The sequence below is a fragment of the Rhinoraja longicauda genome, chromosome 21 (genome assembly GCF_053455715.1).
Source record: "Rhinoraja longicauda isolate Sanriku21f chromosome 21, sRhiLon1.1, whole genome shotgun sequence".
Classification (NCBI taxonomy): domain Eukaryota; kingdom Metazoa; phylum Chordata; class Chondrichthyes; order Rajiformes; family Arhynchobatidae; genus Rhinoraja; species Rhinoraja longicauda.
In genome coordinates, this window is record NC_135973.1 from 7192209 (window position 1) to 7216905 (window position 24697).

Consider the following 24697-nt stretch of genomic DNA (forward strand, 5'->3'; position numbering starts at 1 on the left):
CTTCCCCCCTTCCCTCCACCCCCTTCCCCCCCTCCCTCCACCCCCTTCCCCCCCCTCCCTCCACCTCCCCCCCTCCCTCCACCTCCCCCTTTTGTGTCTGTCTTTGGAAGTTAACTGGCGGTGTCACATTAACCAGTATTGCAACATGTCCTAGTGCATTGTCATATAAACGTGGGTGTGATTGACAGTACCTCTGCTTTACAAAATAGACTTTCGTTTTCCCCGTGAGAGTAACTCGAATTAAACATCAGAAGTTACTCATTATGCTGACTTTTGCGTTAGGAATTTAAATCCAGTGATCATATTTCATTGCAAAAGTTTTTTTTGTGGGATGTAGCTATTTATTGTGGTACATTGTGTACTATGTTGATCTTGCTTTTTGCTGCTGTGGATTTTGGATTATTTTCTGTGCCTATTATCATTTGGTGCAAACATAATAAGAGTGTTCAAAGTTTCAACCCAAGAGATTTGTAATGTCATGCCATGCAGTTCCTATTGGAAGGCAAAATTATGTTTTTCTACAGCCTGATGTGCATACATTATTAATTTGGTGACTGATTTCAAATAGCCTCTCAAAACTCTAGAAGATCCAGATAGACACAAAGAAAGGTCCCACCTCGAAACGTTATCTATCCTTTTTCTCCAGAGATGCTGCCTGACGCGCTGAATTACTCCAGCACTTTGTGTCTATCTTCGGTATAAACCAACATCCTCAGTTCCTTTCTACACTAGAAGATCCAGAGTGGAATCACCGAATTTATTTGAGCCATAGAATTGTTCAACATGGAAATGGGCCATTTGGCCTAATTCCTCCATACTGTACCAGGGGTAACCTTCTGCATTAATCCCATCTTCTTGCACTTGATCCATAGTCTTCTATGCCCAAGTGATTTAACTTCTCCAGTCTCTCCTTGTAACTGAACTGGACCATCCCGACCAATATCCTGAGGAAACTACCTCTGCTTCCTTTCCAGCCCTATGACATCTTTCCTATAGTTTGATGACCAAAACTGCACAGTTGAGGTCTGACCAAGGTTTTATACGGTTGTGACATAACTTTCCTATGTTTGTATTGGCTGCCCTGATTAATGAATATCAGTGTGTTGCCACCTTTAAAGATCTATGGGGCATGTACTCCAAGGTTCATCAATATTCCTTAAGACCCGACCATTCATGGTATATGACTTGGTCTCATTATTACTTTCATCACCTCACCTTTGCTTGCAATTTTTTTAGAAACATGAAATGCTGGAGTAACTCAGCGGGTCAGGCAGCATCTCTGGAGAACATGAATAGATGACATTCATCTGCCATTTTTTGGACCGTTTCACCAAAACATTGATATCTCTCTGCATCCTTTCCACGTTATCAACAATTCCACGAATCCTCCTGAAATCAGCAAATTTACTAATCCTATATCACACAAACACTTTAAAGTCATTCACGTACATTCCATACAAGGGTCTCAGCACTGATCCTGCAACCTGTGGGATGCCATGTTCTCTTTCCTCTTTATTTATGGAGACATGCGCTAAACCTTCAGCTGCCCCTTCACGGAATTCTCAAAATGCAATGTATTTCCTTCATGAATACTGATCACTGGGCGAATTTGCCATCATTGTGTTGGGTCGAGATAATCAGGATGTTTTTTTACAGGTCGCACCTAGTGTTTATAGTTTTGTAAATATACTAATCTCATTCATGTCAATGCACTTTTTTTTTTGCCTGACATTTGTTCCATTCAGGTTGTGTTTGTGAAGAAAATTGCTCCTTTTTCAACAATAGCAACTCATCAATTCCACCATGAAAAGAAATATGACATTTACATTGCTGATGGAAGGATTCATACTCAGTTCAGGTAATTCATAGTCACATTTTTAAAAAATAGATCTCAATGCGGTTCCAATGTTCGTTCAAATTTGAACTTTTAAAAACCTTTTAGTAATGTTCATAGCTTTTTATGTGGAACTCGGCCATTTTTATTAATTCTGTTCAGACACTTTGAGGGTAGACTTTCTTTATCATGGCACATTGGGTCTCATGGAGGACAAAATGAGCAGCATGAGTGTGCAGCCATAAGGTTTATATGTACTAAAATGGGTGGATAATTGAACCAGTTATTTTCATGGTGACTGGACTTTGCTGTGTAATAAACAGTTAATAGGATCAGATCATATTCGTTTATTGTCAAATGCGCAATGATACAATGACATTTCTCATTCATATTAAACTCAGAATTAATAGTATCTAGTAATGATCAAAACAACAATACAAACAACATTATCTGAAAAAGAAAGTATGCTGTGTGAACTTGCAACAAACCTTTAGCAGATATTCATATTTTGAGTAGTGAAATATTAAATTATGTTTTGTAACAGGTTAATTTTCTTTATAATCTCTTTACAATTTAAGATCTGCCTCTCTGCCCCCTGAGCTGATTAGCTCTTTAAACACAATGGCAAAAAATATATTTCTTACTTAAAATCGGGAGAAAACTTGATAGGAAGCACTGTGTGCCGACTGCTGGGAAGCTAACAATTTGTCTTCACTTTCCCTGCTTACACTCTGTAAGCATTGTTAGACAGCAGTGAGAAGCATACATTCTGAGATTTGTTTCACAAATATATGTATTATTCTTTCTTTACACTCAATTGTGATATAGCTAGGTTGTATTATTAAATAACTCTTAATGAAACTGATTTTAATTAACCTTTATTTAATAATAATACTACCAATATAGCTGCATTGGAATTGTATGCCTGTAATTTAAAGTTCAATTGGTTAAAACTAAGCCCAGACATTTCAAATTCAATGTATTTTATATTTCTTTGTTTCATACATTATTGCTAATCATTTCTTTTAGGAAACTCCTACAACATGACTGCTCAATATGTATTGAGTCAAGACCCTTTAACACATTTGAAGAATTAGAGCATCACATGAGGAAGCAACATGAGATGTTCAGCTGTAAGCTGTGTGTAAGACACCTCCAGGTGAGTTACCTGATCCTGGTTTTAAGGTATTGGCTGTCTGGTGGTGTCACTCATGTTATGTGAGTCTACCTGTCATCTCCTACTCCCAATTCCTCCGTCTGTGTCACATCTGTGCCCCAGATGAGGTGCTCCATACTAGGACATCTTTGATATCTTCATTCTTTAGGGAACAGGGGTTCCCCATTTCTATCATAGATGAGGCCCTCACATGTGTCTCCTTGGTACCCCGCAGCTCTGCTCTTGCACTCCCTCCTCTGACATTTTCTATAGATGAAATCAATATTGCCATACTGACTTATTTGAAGCTAATTAGAGTCATAGTTATACAGCATGGTTACAGGCCCTTCGGCCAAACCTGCCCAGGCCATGTCTGCACTTGGCCCATATCCCTCTGTGTGGAAAAGGTTGCCCCTCAGATTCGGGTCAAGGCCCTTCTTAAAGACTGAGATAAAGGAGACAGCTGGTGGAAAGAGGCGAGGGGGAAATGATGGGGTAATAACTAGTGGTAGGTGGATCAAGGTGAGAGTGGTTGTTTGGCAGGTGAATCCGGTGGGGGAGAGAAGGGTGGAGATTGTAACCAAGGCTCCAGGTGGAGAAGACAAACGAGTGCAACTGGTGGAGTCTAAGGAAACAAGAGGGGTTATGGAGTATAGAACCAGAAGGAGGATTGGAGGTGGGGGTGGGAAGAGGGTTGATTTGGGGTGGGAGATACACGGCTGCCAGAGGGGAAAGGAATTGGGTGCTGGGAGCAGTGGATTGGAAGGAAAGGTATACCACATGGCTATTGCTAAAAAAGATTTCATAATTGAATGATTTTCAGATTTTCAGCTATGAACGAAAATGGTACAGTCGGAAGGACCTTGCTCGTCATCGAATACACGGTGACCCAGACGATACTTCACATCGTGGCCATCCTTTGTGCAAATTCTGTGACGACCGCTATCTGGATAATGACGAATTACTGAAACATTTGAGGCGCGACCACTATTTCTGCCATTTCTGTGATTCTGATGGCGCTCAAGAATATTACAGGTGAATCGGGGAATTACTCTGATTTTGGTCATTGTCCCACAACTCCACGTCTACAAAAAAGCACGGTTGTGGTTGCTTATGTTTGAAAAGCACAATGGAGCTTGTGGAGGCATGAGCAAATTTGCTGATGCTGGTTCAACATGCTTTATCCCAAACAAAACTCCCAATCTTTTCATCTAGTTAATCCAGGATGGATAGTTGCGGGACAAAATGCGCTACAATTGTAAAGAATCATTCGTAGACTAAACTGATGACCAGTGAGAAGTAACCATATGATTTATTAAATTTATAGTAGGTTGCGATAGGTTGAAATTGTGTAGAAAGAGCTATTACCTGGAATGTGACTGTGGTCCATGTTCACATTCGGTGCAGAACCTGAAGAATATGGTCTTCCACTTCAGTCTGACGGTGTCAAAGTCTGTATGTAACACAGACTTAGACTCATGAATTAGATTTGTTTTTCCTTCATTTGCAATATTCTCAACATCACACTCCATAAGAAACCTGTTAATTTTAACCATCTCTTTCCTGTAACCAAGTGGACCTAGAAGTTGAGTGTTCTAGGGTCATCACTGCGGAGCTCCACCCTGTCCATCCTTGCTGTCAGAAGGGTTGTCTGTTTAATGATCAGCAGTGGAAACCTCGGCTAATTCCTTTTGCATTTCGTATCTTCAATCTGCAATTAATCTTTCAGAATGTATTAAAATTTAAATAATTATATTGAATAAAATGAATAATTTTATGACAATGATTCCAGGGATGATTGGGTTAACTTATGATGAGCGTTTGACGGCACTGGGCCTGTACTCGCTAGAGTTTAAAAGAATGAGAGGGGACCTCATTGAAACTTACCGAATAGTGAAAAGGCCTGGATAGATTGGATATGGAGAGGATGTTTCCACTAGTGGGAGAGTCTAGGTCCAGAGGCCACAGCCTCAGAATAATAGGATGTATCTTTAGAAAGGAGGTGAGGAGGAATTTCTTTAGTCAGAGAGTGATCAATCTGTAGAATTCATTGTCACAGAAGGCCGCGGAGGCCAAGTCAATTGATATTTTTACGGTTTTAAGATTGATAGGTTCTTTATTAGTAAGGGTTTCAAGAGTTATGGGGAGAAGGCAGGAGAATGGCATTAGGAGGGAGAGATAGATCAGCCATGACTGAATGGCGGAGTAGACTTGATGGGCCGGGTGGCCTAATTCTGCTCCTACACATGAATTTATGAAAACATTTTCTAATCTGTTGTACACTTATCGATATTATTTGAACAATCCCAGAAAATGTGCATTTTATTTTTCTTGTAGTGATTATGATTATCTTCGTGATCATTTCCGTGAGAAGCACTACCTGTGTGAGGAAGGGCCCTGCAGCACTGAGCAGTTTACTCACGCTTTTCGCTCTGAAATCGATTACAAGGCGCACAAAGCTGCCTCCCATAGCAAAAGCAGGGCAGAGGCCCGGCAGAATAGACAGATCGACCTGCAGTTCAATTATGCTCCTCGACATCAAAGGCGAAACGAAGGTAACAGTTGTCCAGTGGCTGACCAGTGCATTTGCACCTTGTGCTTCAATCATTCTGACTTTCACATCATTGTCTCAAGTTAACTTCGAGAAAAGTGCTGAAAAATCCCCAAAATGCACACAATTAAAGTAATTGTGCCATTTAACCATTGTTTCTCTGCTGACACTGGCTTTACACTTGGGTAAATCTCTGATCGTCTATTTCTCCATTTGCTTTACTTTAGACTTTTAGATGTTTGTAATTGTGCCGAATTCAGGCTGTCCGTACGGAGTTTGTATGGTCTCTCTGTGACCGCGTGGGTTTTCTCCGGGTGCTCCGGTTTCCTCCCACAATTCAAAGACGTACATGTTTTGTAGGCTAATTGCCTTCTGTAAATTGTCTCTATGGTGTTGGATAATGTTAGTTTACGGGGTGATCGCTGGTTGGCACAGACTCAGTGGACCGAAGGGTCTGTTTCCACGCTCTATCTTGAAAGTCTAAAGTAAAGTCTGATTAAACTGCATGTGTCTCCATGCTCGAGTAATATGTTAACAGTATTTGCCATTCTGAAGATATTTTGTTTTTTGTCAGACCTTGTTCATAGCTTGATGTTGCTTTTGTGCTGTAGGCATTATGGGTGGAGAGGATTATGAAGAAGTGGATCGATTTAATAGAAGAAGCCAGAACAGAGGACAAAACCGTCGAGGCAGATGGAAATATAACAGGTAGTGTTTTGTGCCATTACTAGAAAGTATTGCAAACTCAAAAGAACCTTGTGAAGATCTCAGTAATCACAAAATACATTTGGATCTGCTTGCTATTGTTCTGTAAACCGTCACAAGTTTTAGACCACAAAGCGTATTTGCTTCCATGTGCGGCTGTATAATTTTATGTCCAATTTTTTCTTCGTGTTTGAGAAATTCATCTATATAGTCAAAATCATAATTTAAGGGCGGCACGGTAGCGCAGCGGTAGAGTTGCTGCTTTACAGCGAATGCAGCGCCGGAGACTCAGGTTCGATCCTGACTATGGGTGCTGCACTGTAAGGAGTTTGTACGTTCTCCCCGTGACCTGCGTGGGTTTTCTCCGAGATCTTCGGTTTCCTCCCACACTCCAAAGACGTACAGGTATGTAGGTTAATTGGCTGGGTAAATGTAAAAATTGTCCCTAGTGGGTGTAGGATAGTGTTAATGTGCGGGGATCACTGGGCGGCACGGACTTGGAGGGCCGAAAAGGCCTGTTTCCGGCTGTATATGATATGATATGATATGAAGTGTAGGAAGGAAATGCAGATGCTAGTTAATACCTAAGATTGACACAAAATGCTGGAGTAAGTCAGTGGGTCAGGCAGCATCTCTGGAGAAAAGGAATAGGGGATGTTTCCCATTCCTATTCCTTTTCTCCAGATTGCTACCTGATCCACTGAGTTACTCCAGCGTTTTGTGTCTATCCCATGGTTTTTTGTATGTACATTAAAAACAAGACAGAAGGTAGGACCACTCAGTGATGCAAGGTTAATGTTGGAAAGAGTTGGTAGAAAATTGGCCATGACCTTGTAGATATCAGGGCTGAGAGGCGAGTTCCTGTTTCTGTCTCTTATTGTCGGCCACTCCCTGCTCTACCTACTTATTTAAAAGATGGGTGTTGGCAAGGATTGCAATACCCTTGATAGTCAGAAATGAATAGTTTCTTTTCTCTACTGCCCTCTATCATGTACCTCTATTGGGGTCATTGGCTCAACCTTCCAAAGGCCGAGCAGTAGCAAATACTTCTGGGATCTTTTAGACGTAAGTAATGGTTAAAGACATTAGTGCCTATTAATGTGAAAATATAGTGAAACATTTCAATACAAATAGAGGTTCTAAAAGAGACGAAATAGGGCAAAATTTAATATCAGCATTGAAGAATCAACTGAGAATAGCAAGGGTGGTGGTAACTAAAATGATCGCTACTTGAATTGTTCCCTGCAAATTTATTATAAGGAACTGGATATTACAACTCTGGTTTCTGTCTGGTTCGAGGGTTGTTTATTTGTCACGTACAACTGCACGGTGAAATTCCTTTTTGCATAGTTACACATTTTGGCGCCACCGCATTTTGGCGCCATTTCCAAAGTCCACTCCACCCGCGCGCACTGCCTACTGCAGCGGCTCCGGTAGCGGATTCTCCGGTAGCGTGATTTTTAATTGATTTACCCTTTGCTTTCCAGGGAGGAAGAAGATCGTGAGGTTGCTGCGGCTGTACGAGCATCCATAGCAGCACGAAGGCAAGAGGAAAAGAAGCAGGCTGCCTCAAAGGAAGAGACTGATGGTGGCAAAAACAATCAATGTGAAAAAGAAATGGATGAAGCGTGTAATGCTAAGAGTGTGGTCAAGTCAGCTAGTGAGACTACAGGTCTGTTTTAGCTCTGCTGTTTACTTGTGCGTGATTTGTACTTGTGGCTTAATGCACAGTCTTTTCTCCTGTTTGGTGTGGTCTAGCTGACTAATAATAACTGAGGACTAAGCAGAAAGAATGAATAAATGGGTGCGTGCAAAGATTTCAAACTCATCAATACAGCGTTGGGTACACCTAGATAGTAAATTTCAGTTTTTTTTTAGATTTAGATTTAAAGATACAGCGCAGAAACAGGCCCTTCGGCCCACCGGGTCCGCGCCGCCCAGCAATCCCCGCACACCAACACTATCCTACACCCACTGGGGACAATTTTTACATTTGCCCAGCCAATTAACCTACATACCTGCACATCTTTGGAGTGTGGGAGGAAACCGAAGATCTCGGTGAAAACCCGCGCAGGTCACGGGGAGAACGTACAAACTCCGTACAGACGGCGCCCATAGTCAGGATTGAACCTGAGTCTCCGGCGCTGCATTCGCTGTAAGGCAGCAACTCTACCGCTGCGCCACCATGTGCAAATGTAGACAGGAAGGTGCATTAAACCAAGGGGAAAGGAATTTCGTTTTAGTTTCTTAAGAGATACAGTGTGGAAGCAAGCCCTTGGGCCTACCGAGTCTGCGCTGATGAATAATCACCCATACACTAGTTCTATCCGCCCACCAGGGACAACTTACAGAAGACAATTAACCGACAAACCTACTACATCTTTGGAGTGTGGGAGGAAACCCCCATGGTCACAGGGAGAACGTACAAACTTCTTACAGACAGCACCTACAGTCTGGATCGAACTCTGGTAATGCAGCATCTCTACCGCTGCGTCTCTGTGCCCCCTCTAAATGAACAGTACAATCAAAAAAGGCTCCAAATACTTGGGTCTGGTTGCATCAATTGAAAGAGAAATAGAGTTAAGATTATCAGGCTAATTACATGCCGTCATAACCTGAGGTGCCATTAAGATAAAAGGTCATCACTCTGAAATGTCGGCACTCTTTCCCATGCCATACTTGATACCTGCTGTCCTGAGTGCTTTCTGCTTTTGATGTAGATTTTGGAAACATGTATTACATTTGCTTTTGGAAAGTGCATGACATGTCGGTGCGTGGGAGTATCGGGTACAAATTCAGTGAATCATAAGGGGAAATTCTTGTGCAAAGTTAAATTAGTGTTCAGCAAGGTGCATCAAATGCAGTATATTCAATTTGATCAATAGTGTTATATTCTTCTTTGATTTGGGTAGAAATGAGATTTTCTTTTAATAGCTAAATGCTTGAGTACAGAATGTACATAGTCTTCATCTTTCTTTTGTTGATTGTTCTTTTCACAGAATTGACTTTGAATTGCTTCCATGCCTAAATCTTACTGTCAATGTTATCAGGCCAAACATTGAACCACCCCCCACCCCCCCCCCCCCCCAAGCATAATCGATAACTACCACAAAGGATGCAGTAACTGAGTAGCATTGTGGAGGGAAAAAATATTCTGAAGCGTGCCGTAGCTGGATTGACAGAATATTAAAATACCGTTTTGAGCTCACCTCCTTAAAGTAATTGAACAATTCATGTAACTTTGGAGCAATAACAGATGACCTGTGAAACTCCTAAAACAATAAGCTAGTGCACTTAACTAAACCCAAGGCGTTCTTGAATTTATTCAAAACAAAGATCATTGTGAAGTTGCAAACCCATTAATAAATGTTAATTTGCCTTTATTTAAAGGTACCAAAGAGACTGCAAAAGGTCCTTCGAAGCAGGAGAATTTCCAAGTGACCACTGTACCCAACCCAAGGTATATAAGTGTAGGAAAAAAACTGCAGATGCTGGTTTAAATCGAAGGTAGACACAAAATGCTGGAGTAACTCAGCGGGTCAGGCAGCATCTCGGGAGAGAAGAAATGGGTGACGTTTCGGGTCAAGACCCTTCTTCAGACTGAAAGGCCCGACACGTCACCCATTCCTTCTCTCCCGAGATGCTGTCTGATACGCTGAGTTATTCCAGATTTTTGTGTCTACCCAAGGTATACAAGTGAAGCTGTTCTGTAATTTGTAAAATTCTCTTCTAATAGTTGCATAACTCAAATCATTTCTGGAATGGTTCCACATATTCATGGAAAATATTCAAATGCACACTTGTTTAGTGGTAACATTTGTTCCATGTTTAAATAATAGGTCAAAGAAAAATGAAGCATATTGGTAGGCAGCATTGGAAGGCCACACATATACTCAATTTTTTTTTTAATGGGATAGAGGAAAGGTGTTCTATATACAAATGCTGAAGTTGTTAACAAAAATGGGAGTGCTATTTAACAAGTCAAGAGTGTTTTATTGTCAATGTCCCAGATAGAACAATGAAATTCTTATTTGCATATTCTGTTTATTTGCAACAACACAACAGAATATGTAAGCATCGTACTCTGTAAACAATATAATAAATGGGGAAAAAAGTTCAGTGTGTATACACACACATATAGGCACACAACAAAACCAATGCCCCCAAGTCTAGATGTAGTTCGCAGCTTATCTGGAGGTTCTAGTGTTTACTAGCTTGATGGCTGTAGGGAAGAAGCTGTTCTTGAACCTGGATGTTACAGTTTTCAGGCTCCTACATCATCACTATAGCAGGAGTTAAATAAGACCACTCAGCTTAGCCTCAAAGATTATTTGGGGGGAATTTAGGGATGGTTTATCTGCCAACTGGAAGGAGTCCAATATCCAAGTGCCAGGTCCAGTGCATGTAGTGGAAATTATGAGAGGCATAGATAGGGTAGACAACCAGAACCTCTTTCCCAGGGGTGGAAGTGTCCAACACTGGAGGGCATAGCTTTCTCAGGTGAGAGGGTGAAAGTTGAATAGAGATGCACGGAGCAGGGTTTTGTACTCAGAGTGGCGGGGACCTGGAACACATTGCCAGACGTGGTGGTGGAAGCAAATACCATAGTGGTGTGAAAGAGGCTTTCATATAAGTATGTGTGAAGTGCAAGAACAGAGGAATATCGATCTTGTACAGATAGATGAGATCTGTTTAACCTGGCATCGATCCGCACAAATAATTGTGGGCCGAAAAGGCCAGTTCCTGAGCTGCGCTGTTCTATGTTTTCTATGTCCAAGTGCTACTCAAAACCCTCTTAAATGCCACTATATGCCACTAGGGCGGCACGGTGGCGCAGCGGTAGAGTTGCTGCCTTACAGCGAATGCAGCGCCGGAGACTCAGGTTCGATCCCGACTACGGGCGCCGTCTGTACGGAGTTTGTACGTTCTCCCCGTGACCTGCGTGGGTTTTCTCCGAGATCTTCGGTTTCCTCCCACACTCCAAAGACGTACAGGTTTGTAGGTTAATTGGCTTGGTAAATGTAAAAATTGTCCCTAGTGGGTGTAGGATAGTGTTAGTGTGCGGGGATCGCTGGTCGGCGCGGACCCGGTGGTTCGAAGGGCCTGTTTCTGCGCTGTATCTCTAAAAAAAAAATCTATGTGTTAAAGGTGGCAAATTGCATATTGACCTTTATCGCAAGAGGTTTGGCATTTAGAAATAAAGTGTTGTTATAATCGTGCACGGTATTGGTGCGGCAATACCACGAGTATTGTGCATGGTTTTGGTCCTCTGATTTAAGGAAGGGGAGCGGTCAGAATCTTGTCCCCAGGGTAGAAATATCAAATACTCTGGGGCATAAATTTAAGGTGAGAGATGCAAAGTTGCAAAGGAGATGTGTGAGGCAAGCTGATTACACCGCAGGTACCTGGAATACGCTGCCAGGGGTGGTGGTGGAAGCAGATACAATCGTGGCATTTAAGAGGGTTTTGAGTAGCACTTGGACGTACAGGAAATGATGGGACATGAATTATGTGCAGGCAGATGAGAGTTTGTCTTGGCATCAGATTCGGCACAGACACTGTGTTGCTGTGTTGTGCTGGTCTGTTTTTACAGATAAGCCAGTATTTGAGATGGTTCAAGGGAACTTCACTAAGCTCATTCCTGTGGTGACAGATTTGTTTCGTCATCGGCTAAAGACATTGGATCTATCTAGTTTTATGCATTTCAATAAGCTCATCCCTCATTCTTCTAAACTCCCAAATCCTGAAGGGTCACGAGAGGGTGGATTGCGTGATGGTTAAGATCGACACCATGGTGGAAGCCAGGAGACTGAAAGCTGAGGTGCATGGGAGCTTCTCAGTGAGGCTACTGAATCTCTGGAATTCCCTTGTCTGAAGGCTGGCGGAGGTTAGATCGTTAAGGGTATTTAAGGAGGATAGATTTCCGATAGATCAGGGAATTGAGAGCTAGGAGGAAGTGGCATAGAAGAGATGGAGGCGGTGGAGGAGGTCAGCCATGATCACTTTGGAAGGTGGGTTGGACTTGAGCAGCCAAATGATCTAATCCTGCCCCTATTTTCATCTCTTATTGGAGGTCCTGCCTTAATGATGAGGTTACACTTTCGGGAGGATTAAAATCTTCTATTTTAAAGAAGGATAGGAACATTGTCCAATTTCTTATTTATGCCTCTGTTAAAATTACTTGAGGATCATTGGAACATAATCGTATTGCTTTTTAAGAGACTGCGTTGAACAAATTTAAGGATTTTTTTTTTCCTACATGGAACTACATCTTTCATTGGTAATAAGCATTTCGGAATGTACAAAAGATTTTGCAACACATGCATTTATATTATACCTAATAGGGTTAATTGTCTTTTTTTTTGGCAGTTCTAATCAGTTGATTCGTGTCCACCTTAATGAGGAAGAATTTCCCAGTTTGTCTGTTTCGATGCGTGCAAGTAGCACTGGCCCTCCTCCGATCTACACCTCTGCTGCTAAGAAAATTGCAACTTTTCAGGAAGAGGATTTTCCTGCTCTTGTGTCTAAGATTAAACAACAAAAACCCACCGTATCTGCCACCGCGTGGACCAGTGCCCCCGGTAAAAGTGTTTTGAAAGCTGTGCATCCCAGCAGCAGCAACTCTATTCGAGCGGTTCCAAAACCTGTAACGACGAACAGCACCAAAACGAAAAGTAACATTGCTCTCAAGTCTGAAGAGGACGACGCAGATGATGGAGCTGGTTTGACAACCCAGGAGTTCCGAAATGCGCCCACGATGTTGGATATTTCTTCCCTGCTAACCACGTCGACACAGACCGTCTCTAAAGTTGGTAAAAAGAAAAAGATCGGGGGGGAAAAGCCGAGCTCGTCATCGTCTGACGCGGCTGCGACTAAAGCTCAAAAGGAGAATGTTCCGGAAATGAAGCAGAAGAGCATGCCGGTCCCCAGCGTGTTGAACGGCCACACTGACAAACTATGTACTGACAATGCAACCACCTGCCCACTAAAAGAACCACCAGGGTTCAAGAAGTCTGAAGACAATTCAAGTCCGTTAACTGAAGAAGAATTCCCTGCACTAGGTAACCCGGTTTTACCGAAAAAACCACCTCCAGGTAACCACTCAAAGAGCAAGCAGTCCGTGGTAGATTAAAACTATTATGACCAGTGAACAGAGTTATGTAAGAGAGTATAAGAAAATAACTGCAGATGCTGGTACAAATCGAAGGTACTTATTCACAAAGTGCTGGAGTAACTCAGCAGGTCGGGCAGCATCTCGGGAGAGAAGGAATGGGTGACGTTTCGGGTCGAGACCCTTCTTCAGACTGATAATGGGTGACGTTTCGGGTCGAGACCCTTCTTCAGACTGAAAATCTATCCTCCTTAAAATGGACCCTTCTTCAGTCTGAAGAAGGGTCTCGACCCGAAACGTCACCCATTCTTTCTCTCCCGAGATGCTGCCCGACCTGCTGAGTTACTTCAGCACTTTGTGAACAAAGTTATGTGTTGGGATTGGAGATTTTTGAATGGTGACTCTGGCTTAGCGAACATCAAATATTTTAACTTGAGCAAGTATATGCTTGTGTAATGATTCTGATTTTTTTTTTCATTTGCCAATCAATACTTGTCAGTCATTGCCAAGATTGGGAAGCATTACTGTAGATTTATTATGGTTTCACAGTCTATAGTCTTTGGACCTGATCACCATTCTACTTCATTTAGAAATTAGTGCCAAAGAATCTTGCACTTGGGTTTCTATATCGATAATTCCAGCAAATTATTTAAATTCTGACATTGCAAACTGGGCTCGGGATAACTTTCTTAGACAAGATCTGTTCTTTATATGAACACTGAATAATTGTTCAAGTCTTTTCTGTTTATTATAGTTTTTCAGGTTTTTTCTTAATGGATTCTCTTGGATGTGATTATAACTGGAGGGGGACATTTACTGCACATTCCTTATTATTACAACGTGTTGCGTATTAACAAGGTTTGGTCATCCATTTTAGAGGGGTGTTATGAGTGGCCCACCTCGCTGTGGAGATGGCACTCACGTGTAGTTGATACAAGCTAGGGAAAGTGACTTTTCTTCCAGTAAATACATAATTCATTTTGTTGAAATCACCATTTACCCTCCAAAAAAAAAATCAGCAAAACAGTTGACTGATTTATAAGACGCTACCTTTTTGAGATGGGTTTCGGTAAACTTTGGTAATCGCTGATTCTGGATGAGCGATTGAAGATTAAAATCTGACCTCTGAACACGAGTCTTCTGCAACTGTGGACACTCATTTAAAAAAAAGTTAAAGTATCCGACAGTGGCCTACGATGAGTTAACTGGAGAACAGTCTGGCCAAGTTGCTTGTGGCTTGGTTTGAGTTGGGTAATTGTGTTTGAGGGAGATTTTAATGTAAAACATAGACTGCCTTTTTAGTGAAGTATCAAGGAAGTGCTAGGAATGTCCGTCTTTAAAATAATTAAGCAAGCCAATCTAGGAATGCTTAAATGTTGGCCATTTTGTATCACCCACCACTATCTGGGCAGCACAGTGGTAGAGTTGCTGCCTTACAGCGCCAGAGTCCCGGGCTCAATCCTGACCACAGGTGCTGCCTGTACGGAATTTGTACTTTCTCCCCGTGACCTGCATGGGTTTCCTCCTGGAGCTCTGGTTTCCATGCATCCTCCAAAGACGTACCGGTTTGCAGGTTAATTGGCTTGGTATCATTGTAAAATGTCCCAAGTGTGCAGGATAGTGTTCGTGTGTGGGGATTGCTGGTTGGAGTGGGGATTCGGTGGGCCGGAGGGCCTGTTTCCATGCTGTATCTCTAAACTAAAATAAACTAAACCTCTTGGCATCATATGAAATGTTAACGGGGTTCGGTTCTTGCTGGGGTAAGCCTGTTGCATGGAAGTTAAAAGCCTGCTGTCCAGATGTGGGCAGATGTGCAGGGCCTGTCTCAGGCCGTCTACGCCCTGGGACTTGATTTAGACATGAAGGTCCTGCCTCTGGAGCACCCTGATAGCCCACCACTGATGCTGGGGATACCCTTGCTGAAACCTGCAAGTCCTTATAATAGTTTTAATGTCTCTGGCATTGAGTCATCTAATTAAAAACTATTAAAGTAGAATTATTTGTTCCTCAATCATTAGAAGTTAGTCAAAAGACAGAACACTTATAATTTCAAAAACAAAATTTGAGATAACATCTTTCCATTTGCCTCCTAATCCAGAGGTTTAAAATCCCCATTGATTTTCATCCCATTCCCAGTTCTTTTAGTGAAATGCTGGAGAATTCCGACAGAGCTGGACTCCATGGTATCCAGCATTGGAGCAAACTTCGGGCTGATTATCCAAATGTGCCAGAAGGTTTCACGGCATACACCTCAAACTGAAGCACTGTGGCCATTAAGACCGTTGAATGTTGGTGACTCCAATCGGGACTGCCAGCCAACTAGCACACCAAACTGTGCAGTACGGGTTATTTATTTCGTAGCTGTGGGAACTAGTTCTAGAAATGCTCCTACTTTTGCCATTTTTTGCTGACACTTGAAAGTAAAGGGCGGCACGGTGGCGCAGGGGTAGAGCTATTGCCTTACAGCGCCAGAGACCCAGGTTCGATCCTGACTACGGGTGCTGTCTGCATGGAGTTTGTGCATTCTCCCAGCGACCTGCGTAGGTTTTCTCTGGGTGCTCTGGTTTTCTCCCACACTCCGGTTTGTAGGTTAATTGGCTTTGGTAAAAATTGTAAATTCTCCCTGGTGTGCAGGATAGTGCTAGTGTATGGGGGGGATCGCTGGTCGACACAGTCTCGGTGGGTCGAAGGCCCTGTTTCTGCACTGTGTCTCTAAACTAAACTAATGCAATAAATAATGAGCAATGTGAGATGGCTCCAGGAGGAAGGATAGGCAAGTTAATATGAAACAGGGTGCTCATACATTCAATGGGTAATCTATGCCTCATGAAAATCACTTCTTGTACTGTTTGCCAACAACAAAGCTTAAACTATCCAGACCATGCATAGTGATACTAAAGAACTTTCGAAATCATTTCACCAAATGATTGACAAAGTTGTTTACTGTCGTCCTTGCTGTCGACAGTTCTGCGTAGAAATGTTATCGTGAGAGTTCTCCAGGCCTCAAATCTGCCATCATTTGAACAATGCGCTGCGTTGTTTTAAAATGTGTTTCAGGTTTGAAGTGGATATTTCTGACCCTCTATGTACACTTCAGCCATTTTTAAACATGGTTCACTTCCATTTTATTTGTAAAGAATTAAATGCTCCTGGTCAGAATTGGAGCCATCTATGAAGCTGATGTTCTCAGGATTGTGTACTGGAGAATGGGTAAGTCCTTGTATCATTAATTGCCAGCCAGTGATTGTGGAGAGGGCGAGTCTCTGGAATTGGACACCTGTAGGTAAATATGATTTTGCAGGTTTAATGCTAGTGGATCAGTACAGAGTGCCATTATGTGTAGGAAAGAAATGCAGATGCTGGTTTAAATCGAAGGTAGACACAAAATGTCGGAGCCTATAGTCCGGGTTGGGTAATAGTGTGCCATTATGCTTTGCTTTGGTACCAAACTACTGTAATGACAAGTATCTAACAACAGTATTTTCCTTTTTACATTAGCATTTCAAAATTAAAGCTTTAGCTAATTTCAGACATTTAATTCTGAATTTATTTTTTATCCAGGTTTTAACAAGTTATTACCAGTGAAGAGTCCACCATCCAACCTTCCTCCTCCACCAGGATTGTCTGCCCCTGTTAGTAAACCCCCTCCTGGCTTTACTGGTGTGCCTCTGAATTCAAACATCAGCGAGCCTATGATTCCAGCACCAAAACAGTATGTAAAATCCTTTCCACTGTGAGGCAGTTCTTCTTTTGTTATCCACTTCAAAAAAAATAATAATCAGGGGTTCAGTACTGGTGGATTTCCCTGTCAAAATAGCACAAATCATTTCTTTTTCATTTCTGGAGGTGCTTTAACTTGTTTAAATTTAATTTAAAGCTAACCCCTACTGCCAATAATATTGTCGCAGCGTTTGAGCATTAATCTTTTGTGTTGCAAAGTAAAGGACTGGTAATTTTTGTAAACTCCTGAATAGTGAAGTCCTTGTGCATGTACAGAGCTGGTTCCACGACAAAATCCAGGGAAGATTTTGCTGATTTGCCTGCATTTGTGTGGAACGCATTTTCTTTGCAGTGTTCTGTCCACAATGGTGTTTTGAAAGTATTGCTTATTGGCCTGAATAAGTGCCTTTATTTCTAATTCTGCTGAAGGCGACATAAGTTATCAATAGCAAATTATGGTAGCCATCTATTTAATCTCAGAATAGTTGGCGACAGGATTTTCTGCTGTTAGGTATAATGTAAATATTTCTTACTAAAAGCAGCAGTTTATGAATGTTTACATTTTGACAATTACTCCACGTTTAGGTGCCCTGGTAATGGAGACTGAATGGTTGCAATTTGGGATTTCCGAACTGCTTATATTCTTGACCTACTGTTGCTTGGGGTTGTTGAGTGCATTGGCTGAGGAGGGTAGAGATTCACCAAGCTGATTTAGTACAGACTGATGCTCTCTAACCATTCGGTATAGAGAGAACTAATGCCTCCTGAATCTAGGGCCTCAAGAGGAAGCAAGATTTTGACTATGAAATCCGACATAGTTTTTCCGACTGGTGCAAGGATATGTATGAGTGTATTTTTCTTTGTTCCTTGTTTTCCCTCCGTGAATGAAAGCTCATTTCTCCCACCTCATTTTCTCTTGCACTAAGGGACTTAGTCTGGATGTTTTTTTTTGTTATATAGCCCCTAGACTAGGAAAGTTTATATTATTGGGTACAACATGCCAGGCAGTAGGTGATCACAATTGAGGATGAGAACAAATGCATGTGGTGTATTCCACTTCTGCCAAACAAATCTGCCTACAGATGGTGGTTTGTGGACTGGGGTGAAATGTCATTAGAATTACATGGGTTAGAGTGGCACAGCTGGTAGAGCAGCTCCCTCACAGCGCCAGAGACCTGGGTTCAATTCTGACCTCGGGCGCTGTCTGTGTGGAGTTTGCACGTTCTCCGTGTGGGTTTCCTCCGGTGTCCTCCCACATCCCAAAGACGGGCGGTTTTGTAGGTTAATTGGCCTCTGCAAATTGCCCCTGGTGTGTAGGGAGCGGATGAGAAAGTGGGATAATATAGAACTAGTGTGAACGGGTGATCGATGGTCAGCGTGGAGTCCTTAGGCAGAAGAGTCAGTCTCTATCTATCTCTGAACTGAATTGTACTCTGAACAATGCCCTTGAGAAAATAATTGACTGGGCATCAGAAACTCTGAATTAAAAGTCTGACTGATAATTTTTTACGTACAGGGTACCTATTATTCATCAACTTTGAGAAAGTTATTTTTAAATAATGCAGATCTGCATAATGGTAAACATGGGGAGTTCTGAAATTTTGGAGTAAAGGCATTAAGTTCACAAGATAACTTGAAATCTTTAGATACTGTAAAACTGCTATGGCACTTCATAAAGATTTTGTGCCCTCGTATTTATTTAAAATATCGCGCAAGAAACTGTATACAGCTCGGATACATTGAGGTGCTAGAAAATTTGAGTATTTTTCTGCATTGTTTTAGTTTGTCTTGTGAAGAAATTTCAGTTTTAAATGTATGAAATGCTGCTTATTTAAGTCCAAAGTTGTTTGCATTTATCACTGAGTAAAATTAGTATGTATGCTATTTTCCTTTGTTTATTGGCTCCATGTGTGTGGCATGTAGGCCGGTATAAATTGTAGTTCAAATTTAATGCTTATATTAAACGTAAAGGAAAATAATGCGAAAAATATCTAAAGGTTTGGGCGTTCTAGCTTATATATCAGTGTGTTGAGATGTCCAGGGATGTTCCTATTGTGACAGGACTGCATAGCTGGTGGGCTGGTGGAAAGGGTAAAAGTAGGAATGAAGGAGGCCGAGAAGGGAAGCAATGGTTATTTGTAAGTTTTTCTTAATTTATTTTCTAAGCAATTTTAAAGTAACCACTTTTTTAAAATGTAGGTCTCCACTATCATCAAGTATTTACCTCATTCCGGAGAATTTTCAGCAGAGGAATGTTGATCTAATCCAGTCCATAAATACATTTTTGCACAACGATGAAACAAAATTCAGCAAATTTAGGACTCAGTCCGGACAGTTCAGACAGGTAAGCTGCCAAAATAACACACAATGTAGGAGAATATCTCTCGGCTTCATACTATCTTTTATAAGAGAATTTGGCAAATAATTTTCTCCATCTGTAACTAGAATTGATTATTGTGGGTGCCAGGGGTTAAGGGGAGAAGGCAGGAGAATGGGGTTTAGGAGGGAGAGATAGATTGGCCATGATTGAATGACGGAGTAGACTTGATGGGCCGAATGGCCAAATTCTGCTCCTATCACCTATGAGCTTACGAATCACATGGGTCAGAGTGGCACAGCCAGTAGAGTAGCTTCTTCACAGCACCAGAGACCCGGGTTCAATCCTGACCACGGGTGCTGTATGTACGGAGTTTGTATGTTCTCCCTGTGACTGCTTGGGTTTCCTCTGGGTGCTCCGGTTTCCTCCCACGCTCTAAAGACTCGTGCGTTAATTGGCATCTCTAAATTGTCCCTAGTGTACCGGATAGAACTGGTGTACAGGTGATCACTAGTCAGTGTGGACTCTTGGTCGAAGGGCCTGTTTCCATGCAGTATCTCTAAACCAAACTGACCAATGCACATTTTTGTGCACTATATCCATAAATTGGTATAATTACAGGTTTTTGTCATCAATATAAATCTGTGCTTCTCCATGGATTGTCACCTTGTCGTGGTGGAGAAGCCTGTGTGGTCCTGAGATCGATGCCGTCTGGAGCTATGCTCCTGGTAGGGTCACCCATGGCGGTACGGTCGAGAGGGAGGTCCCTGACAAAGAGCAATCCAACCAAGACCTCAACGAGTGAACTGGTGGAGGATGATGGCTGACTTTAGTGGAGGGTCACAACGGCTGGGAAGGCGGATGAAGGCTGCAGCAGAAAAGGGTCCCCGGTCGTCTTGGATTCCATGCCACTAGATCCTGACCCAGATCTGTCAAGGACTGTATGGTGGCTGTCTCTGCACCAGTCTCCCCCCGTTGAACAAAGTCATGCACAGTCGTCCTCCAGAAGAGGACAGTCATGCTCGCTTCGAGTGAACACCGATGATGATATATCTGTAGATTATACATAGCTATATTAAATCAAAAGGTCTGGTTGACTTTCATTTCTTTTCCTTCGTAGGGTCTGATTTCTGCCGTGGAATACTACCGGAGTTGCAGAGAAATTCTGGGAGAAAATTTCCTGAAAATATTCAATGAACTGCTTGTTTTGCTGCCGGATACAGCCAAGCAGCTGGAGCTTCTGTCCGCTCACAAGGACTTGAGGATGCAGGAGAAGCCGGCATCAAACAAATCGAAGAAGAACAAGAAGAACGCCTGGCAGACCTCCATGAACCTGGAGCTCGACTGCCAGGTGTGTCCGACCTGCCGCCAGGTGCTGACCCAGAAAGACTTTGTCGCCCACAAGACCTCCCATTTTGATGATGATGAGTTTCCCACTTTGCAATCTGTGAGCAAAATCATCAGTTAGAAACGACCATCCGTGTGCACTGCAGACCCAGAGGGGGGAAAACCTCATTGAACCCGTAGTGATGCACGTAGATGGTGTGTGGATGCAATGTACAGGCATATGTTGCTTTAAGGGAAAACTGGAGTGAATATGATAGTATAGTATATCAGGGGAAAGGAAGGAAATGGTGTCTGTGCATTGGGGAGCCCTTGACACGATACCCAGATCCTGTTGCTATACTGTTATAATATTAAATGATGGTGCATCGTTATATACTTGAATGTTTTTGAAACTACTTTCTACAATTACAAAACGTAGTAAAGTGACTAAAAAGTGTCACTTTGGTTCAAAGGTATTGAATTGAAATTGGCTGATTTATTTTTTAAAAAGCTAATCGGAATGCACAAAGATACAAAATGCATAAACTTAACCGATGCATCAAAATGTACCAAAAAAAATTGAAATTGATGTGTTAATTAATGTAAAACAACACCATGTTTCAGAATTGGGTTTGCATGCAGTGCAGTGCAGTGCAGCAATTTTTTTGTATCCCTTGTAAGGTATTAATGCACTAAACTTGGTCCACTAGTGTCTCATTTGACAATATAACATTCGAGATACAAGTAAGGGTTTAGAAACGGGAATTAAATGCAGGACATTGTGTTGCTGGATCACCAGATTTATTTTCCTTTCAGGTGTATAAATGGGTAGCTAGCTCATAGACCAGACCCTCCAGAGTTAAGACTTTATATGCTCTTTATTTAAACACAGTCCATTCTACCACTGCAAGGAATTACATTTTGGTTGCATTTTCATAATCTGTATTCTGCAATTGAATCTAATATGTAGGCCACAGGCCATTTACATTTCATCACAGCTTCCAGAAATTGAGTTCCTAGAGTTGAACACCAAAAGTGGTGATGTGTGTCATCTATCTCTCTCAACAGCTGAAAAGATGAGCCATTTGTAATGTCACATTAAATGGCACAGGCAGCATCATCCTAGAGTGTGGTGATAGATGTATTTGTAGTACACATGATGGTGGATTGACCTTTGATTTTGCTTGTAATATATTTTGATTAGTGGTGGCTCGTGTCTGTATCGCTATGAAAGTACTTTGATCAGTACTTGTATTCATTAATCTCCAGCGTTAAAGGATATTTTAGTGCCTTTTTTAAGTTAAAGCTTTAAAGTAACACACATCTGCCATCTAAGTTAAAGCTACACATTATTGTCAGAAGTCACTTTATTCCCAGTGTTCTGTTTCTTCATTATCCCACCATCCGGAAGGCTTTGATTTCCAGTTCCATAGGAATCAATCCCCTGTAATCTTACCTATTCAGCTTCTACTACTGGCAGTGTTGGCAAATAATTGAACTGTGGACTGCAACTATATGGTCCATCCTTTTTACTCCACTCTTGCAAAGCAACCCTTCCAGGAGTTCTACTTTCCTTTATTATCAATTAATCCTGCACAGAAAGAAACACTTTGGTCTTGCAGCACAGAAAACTGTTTCTCCCCCCACCCCCCAAGTTTCGGAAGATCTTGTTTGCATCAATTTTATTGCAGATTGGAAATTATTACTCGGTTAGATCACTTTTATTTCCAAGGATCAAAAATTCACAGGGTTTGGATGAGTTGATTTGGCTGCGGGTGGAATTTTTTCTAACCCTTTTAGTCCATAATCATTACCACTGAGATCACGCGTGCACTCTGGTTATGTTGAATATTTTTTAATATTTTCACTTCGAAGGATAGAACCAGTTCAAGTTACAAGAACTAAGTACAATTTTTATTTTAAAATTTTGATTAACCTGTATATTCTGTACAAAAATCTGAACAGTAAGGAGAGAAGCATTTGCAATAATCGGAATGGGGACAAGCTGTAATGTACTTTTCGTTAGTAGTTTGTGTGTGCATTTGGCGGCTTTAAGAAAGCATTTAATTGGAAAATAACTTGCAGTGACGTTAGCTATTGTACACTGGGCTAAATCATCAGGATGACGCCTATAGCATTATAAACTTGTACTACTGAGTACACTAAATTAACCACCACAATTGATTTTGCTGCTCATGTCATTATCAGAGTATTTACAATGAGTACTCTGGTCATTGAATTAAAATGATTGACAAGTCAATGGAACAAATGATTGAAGAACAATATTAATATACGTGTGTGAATGTTCAATATTGCCGTTACTTGGCTTTGGGTAAGAGATCCTAAAGAAGCTTGATTTTGATCTTTGGCACGATAAACAAAACGACAGTCGAATATTGTAAAACATTGTAAAAGCTCAGCTTGGAATTTCTGTTGATATGTAGGTGGCAGGAGGAGATAGAAATGCAGTAAATTGGTGTGGCTGGCGATACTTATGTTGGACTTCAGCATGTTGTGTCATTAATGCCGAGGTCTAACATGGCCAACTCAAAGCCTAGATGCGTGGAAAGTGCTTGGTGTAGGCAGCTGATAATCATACATTAGCAGATCTTTTGGGTGACTTGGATAAAAGTCTACATTTTAACATTTGAGTCTGTCCTTCACCTGACATGTACGATGATGGTGTTGTAAATTATCAATGGTGTGGGCTTGTATTCTGCAATGTTGGTGAACTTAAACTATGCTTCAGTTCCTGGATTGTGAATCATATGCACATATGTTACATGAGACTTTGTTGAAAACACTGTAGCCCATTCACCTGCATTCAATTAATGTTGGTTTGATTGAAGACTGCCTCAAAAAAATATAAAGAGTACATCCTGGAATTCTGAAAGGTGCCAATAAAAAAAAAAGTTGTTTATGCAATAAATGTCGTATTTGTTTAGTGCTGCATTTTACAAAAGGTTTGGACTTTGTATAAACTTAATTTCCAATTTCAAAAGAAACACCAGGTACCAACAACTTGCAAAGAAATGCTGCCTGCAGTGCACTGAGAACTCTTGTGGTAAATTTAAAATTTTCATTCGCACTTCATTCAAGAATTTGTTCATTCACAAAGTGATGGAACGGGAGTGGTGTGTGGTTGGGTAGATGAATGAATTGGCCTGGCAAAGGTGCGTTGAATCCTTTTTTGAATGGGATTAGGGTGGAGTGGTGAGCAACCGGAACCCACTGCCGGGGGTGGTGAATGAGGCAGATATGAGAGTGGCATTTAAGGAGACTTCTGGATAAGCATGTAGATATGGAGGAATATGGGTAGCGTGCAGGCAGATAAGAGTTGGTCTTGGCATCATGTTTGGCACATACATTGTGGGCCAAAGGGCCTGTTCCTGTGCCTTACTGTTCTATGTTCTTTCCATAGTTCGAATTACCACTACTGAAACAGTGCAAGAGCTCTCTATTACAATGAAATAATTTTCTATAGTTTTAACGCTAGAAAAAGGAGTTAAAAGCAGTCGGTTAGAGAGATTTACAGACCGGGGCTAAGCTAATGGTAGTCTCATTTTCAGTCGTAAATTCCAAGGAGTTTGGAATAGTTTGAATGTCACGTTTAGTGTAGTTCAGAGATACAACGCGGAAACAGGCCCTTTGGCCCACTGAGTCTGCACCTACCAGCGATCCTCATACACTAGCACTATCCTACACACTAGGGACAATTTACAATCTTTACCGAAGCCAATTAACCTACAAACCTGTATGTCCAGTGTGGGAGGAAACCGGAGCACCCGGAGAAAACCCACGGGGGGAGCATACAAACTCCGTATACACTGCCCGTAATCGGGATCAAACCCGGGTCTCTGGCGCTGTAAGGCAGCAACTCTACCACTGCGCCACCTTGCCACCAATCTCAAAGAGTTGATGATCATTTTGACCTTCATGTTCTCAATCTGACGGTGGTGGAGAAGTCTTGGTTTAAC

General features: G+C 41.7%; 1 protein-coding gene across 1 annotated transcript in view; it reads left to right on the forward strand.

Moving 5' to 3' along the window:
- Positions 1-23615, forward strand: part of znf598 (zinc finger protein 598) — a 24315-nt gene extending 700 nt beyond the window's left edge. Inside the window, exons 2-12 of the mRNA XM_078418377.1 lie at positions 1746-1858; positions 2864-2993; positions 3814-4025; positions 5328-5545; positions 6153-6249; positions 7734-7918; positions 9637-9706; positions 12616-13340; positions 16919-17069; positions 19277-19421; positions 20515-23615. Coding sequence (XP_078274503.1) covers positions 1746-1858; positions 2864-2993; positions 3814-4025; positions 5328-5545; positions 6153-6249; positions 7734-7918; positions 9637-9706; positions 12616-13340; positions 16919-17069; positions 19277-19421; positions 20515-20862 — 2394 coding nt within the window. The 3' untranslated portion in view covers positions 20863-23615. The remainder of the gene's footprint in view (positions 1-1745; positions 1859-2863; positions 2994-3813; positions 4026-5327; positions 5546-6152; positions 6250-7733; positions 7919-9636; positions 9707-12615; positions 13341-16918; positions 17070-19276; positions 19422-20514) is intronic.
- The last annotated feature ends 1082 nt before the right edge of the window (positions 23616-24697 follow it).